Source organism: Vulpes lagopus, chromosome 4 (assembly GCF_018345385.1).
Source record: "Vulpes lagopus strain Blue_001 chromosome 4, ASM1834538v1, whole genome shotgun sequence".
In the NCBI taxonomy this organism is placed as follows: domain Eukaryota; kingdom Metazoa; phylum Chordata; class Mammalia; order Carnivora; family Canidae; genus Vulpes; species Vulpes lagopus.
Window position 1 is genome coordinate 136,796,182 of NC_054827.1, and position 3,205 is coordinate 136,799,386.

A 3,205-nucleotide genomic window follows, 5' to 3' on the forward strand; every position below is an offset into this window, starting at 1 on the left:
ATGGGGCCTCCATCTCCTCCCGGGTTTCACACCAAATGTCAGGTTTAATCTGATCGGTAGAGAAATGGAATAGAGAGGCCAGGCAAAAGTTGGTTGAAACACGCTTTTAATGGGACACACTTGGGCAAGGTTCCATGGCCCACAGGGGAGAGAGAGCGGGGAAGTCACGGTCCAGGGAAGTTGCCCCCAGGCAGGTCACAGCAGGGTTTATAAGGAGTTTTTGGAGGGAGGGTTGGTAGGGAAATATGGGATGAGGTTTCCTTATTTGATGGTGTTTTTAAGGTTTTTGGTCTTTTCCGGGTCTTGTTTTTTTTGTTTTATTTATTTATTTTTTTTAGGTTGGGGCAAGGGTTACAGGTTTCATTAGCTAGGTTAGGGTAGGGTGGCAAGGCAGCCTTGTGGGAAGATGTGGGTAGGGCAGCATTTTTGGGAGGTTACTGGCCTCGGGTGGGCCATTTTGAGGTCCCCAGTCTCTCTAGCCCAGCGGATATGACACTAGAAAACAATTACAAGAGAAAAAGTGGAAAATTTGCAAATACATGGAGATTAAACCACATGCTTCTGAAAAATTGATGGTTCAAAGAAAAAAATCAGAAGGGGGGATGCCTGGATTGCTCAGTGGTTAAGTATCTGCCTTCAGCTTGGAGGTGATCCTGGAGTCCCAGAATTGAGTCCCGAATCGGGCTCCCTGCATGGAATCTGTCTCTTGTGAATAAATAAATAAAATCTTTAAAAAAAAAAAAAAAGAAAAAAGAAAAAAGAAAAGAAAGAGAAAAAAAATCAGAAGGGAAATCAAAAAATACCTGAGACAACTGAAAATGGTCACATAATATACCAAAACTTTCAGGATACAGCAAAGACAATTTTTTTTTAAGATTACATTTATTTTTTTGAGAGACAAAGACAGAGACAGAGATAGGAGAGCACTAGCAGGGAGAGACAGAGAAGCTCCCTGCTCCCCAATGAGCAGGAAGCCCAATCCTGGGCTCAATCCCAGGACCCTGGCATCAGAATCTGAGCCAAAGGCAGACCCCAACCAACTGAGCCACCCAGGTGCCCCACAAAAACAATTCTAAGAGGAAAGTGTATAGTGACAAATGCCTGCCTTAAGAAAAAAAGAGAGGGCAGCCTGGGTGGCTCAGCGGTTTAGCGCTGCCTTCAGCCAGAGCCTGATCCTGGAGTCCAGGGATCCAATCCCACATCCGGCTTCCTGCATGGAGCCTGCTTCTCCCTCTGCCTGTGTCTCTACCTCTACCTCTCTCTCTCTCTCTCTCTCTCTCTGTGTGTGTCTCTCATGAATGAATGAGTAAAATCATAAAAAGAAAGAAAGAAAAGAAAGAAAGAAAGAAAGAAAGAAAGAAAGAAAGAAAGAAAGAAAGAAAAAAATAACAATTAAAAAAAAAGAAAAAAAAAAAGATCTCAAGTAATAACCTAACTTTACACATCATGGAACTAGAAAAAGAGCAAACTAAGCCCAAAGTTATTAGAAGGAAGGGAATAAAGATAAGAGCAGAAATAAATGAAACAGAGACTCAAAAAACAATAGGGGGAAAAATCAAAGCTAATAAGGTAGTTTCTTTTCTTTACTTTCTTTTCTTTTTTTTTTTTTTTTGGTGGTGAGAGGCTGCTCCCCTTTTATTATCAACAGGAGGTTTCTCTAAAGGGAGTGTGATGCCCTCCCCTGTGGGGCCACTGTCCAACCTGTGCATTGTCCCTTCAAGCACCCTCAGAAGAAGAGCCCCCGCATCCACCTGCCGATGCCTTGTCGGTCATCGAGGATGTTGAACTTGTTCAAAAACTGGCTCATGGTGTTGCAGGTTTTGGTGATGGTGCCAAGATAGGCCATGAGCCCCACGTCATTGCATTGTTGGTAAAAGTCTGTCTTGAACTTGTCTGTGCTGAGCACAGGGAGGCAGTGACAGAACATAGGCCTCCCGCAGCTGCGCAGCGTCTTGATGGTCCTGTGTTGGCTATGAGGTGTTTGGCCATGTGGAGTTCTCACCGCTGCCTGTGGCCGTCATTCCGGCCATGGGGTTGAGGCCAATGCCTTCGGCTTCCTCTGTGGCCAGAGTGTAGGTCACTTCTGCAAACAACATTGTGGCCTCTCCATTGATTATATCGATGACAGACTCAAAAACACTGACAGGAAGATCTGTGCCCTTGGTCATAGGATTCAACTTAAGAAAGAATGGGCTCTCAGTGATCTCCACACCTGCTTGTGGACATGGATGTCCAAGGGGTCAGACAGCCCCCCGGTGGTATACCAACCCCAACACTCCAGCTCCTTGAACACCTGTTTGAATTGCTCCTCCATGGTGTAGTAATATTCCTTGCCAATGATGATCTTTTCCACGGTGTGGGACAGCAGCTCAAAAGAGTTCATCACCTTGATATTTCTGCCCTTCTGCTTCCCAATCGGTGCCCCAATCACCTGCATAGGCCACCCCTCTTGGGAGCACATGCAAATCCAATGGTCTGAAATGTTAAGGATGAGGAGGGGATGAAGGGTAACGGAGACGCTCCCCAACACGCCAGAGGCCTTGATGCTGGGGCCTACTGTTGCATCCACCTCCATCCTGCTGCTCCCCCCATCACACTGGAGGCCCTGACACTGGGGGGGACTGCTGCATCCACCTCCATCCCGCTTCTCCCCCCATCACACCAGGGACCCTGACGCTGGAGCGGACTGCTGCATCCACCTCCATCCCTCTGCTCCCCCCACCTGCTGCATCCACCTCCATCCCTCTGCTCCCCCCCCCTCACGCTGGAGGCCCTGATGCTGGAGGGGACTGCTGTATCCACCTCTATCCTGCTGCTCCCCCCATCATGCTGGAGGCCCTGACGCTGGGGGGGGGATTGCTGCATCCACCTCCATCTTGCTGCTTCCCCCCTCACGCTGGAGGCCCTGATGCTGAGGGGAACTGCTGCATCCACCTCCTTCCCACTGCTCCTCCCATCACACTGAAGGCCCTGACGCTGGAGGGGTGGGTACTGCTTCATCCACCTCCATCCCACTGCTCCCTCCTGTCTGTCTCGCTGCCTCTGCCATTTTCCCCACACCTACCAGCCTCAAGGAGTTTCTTAATAAAAGATAAAGTGAACAAACCTTAGTAGACTAAAAAAAAAGGACTTATAAATACAATTAGAAATGAAAAAGACATGACAACTAATAACACAGTAATACAAAGGAACATAAGAAATCACT

General features: G+C 47.7%; 1 protein-coding gene across 1 annotated transcript; it reads right to left on the bottom strand.

Annotated features, from left to right (window-relative positions):
* Nucleotides 1–1,617: 1,617 nt before the first annotated feature.
* Nucleotides 1,618–3,000, bottom strand: LOC121488875 (COP9 signalosome complex subunit 6-like). The gene is given in 4 exon segments (XM_041751143.1): nucleotides 1,618–1,988; nucleotides 1,990–2,209; nucleotides 2,212–2,644; nucleotides 2,764–3,000. Coding segments are annotated over 4 exon segments (1,152 nt in total). The 3' UTR covers nucleotides 1,618–1,726.
* Nucleotides 3,001–3,205: the final 205 nt, after the last annotated feature.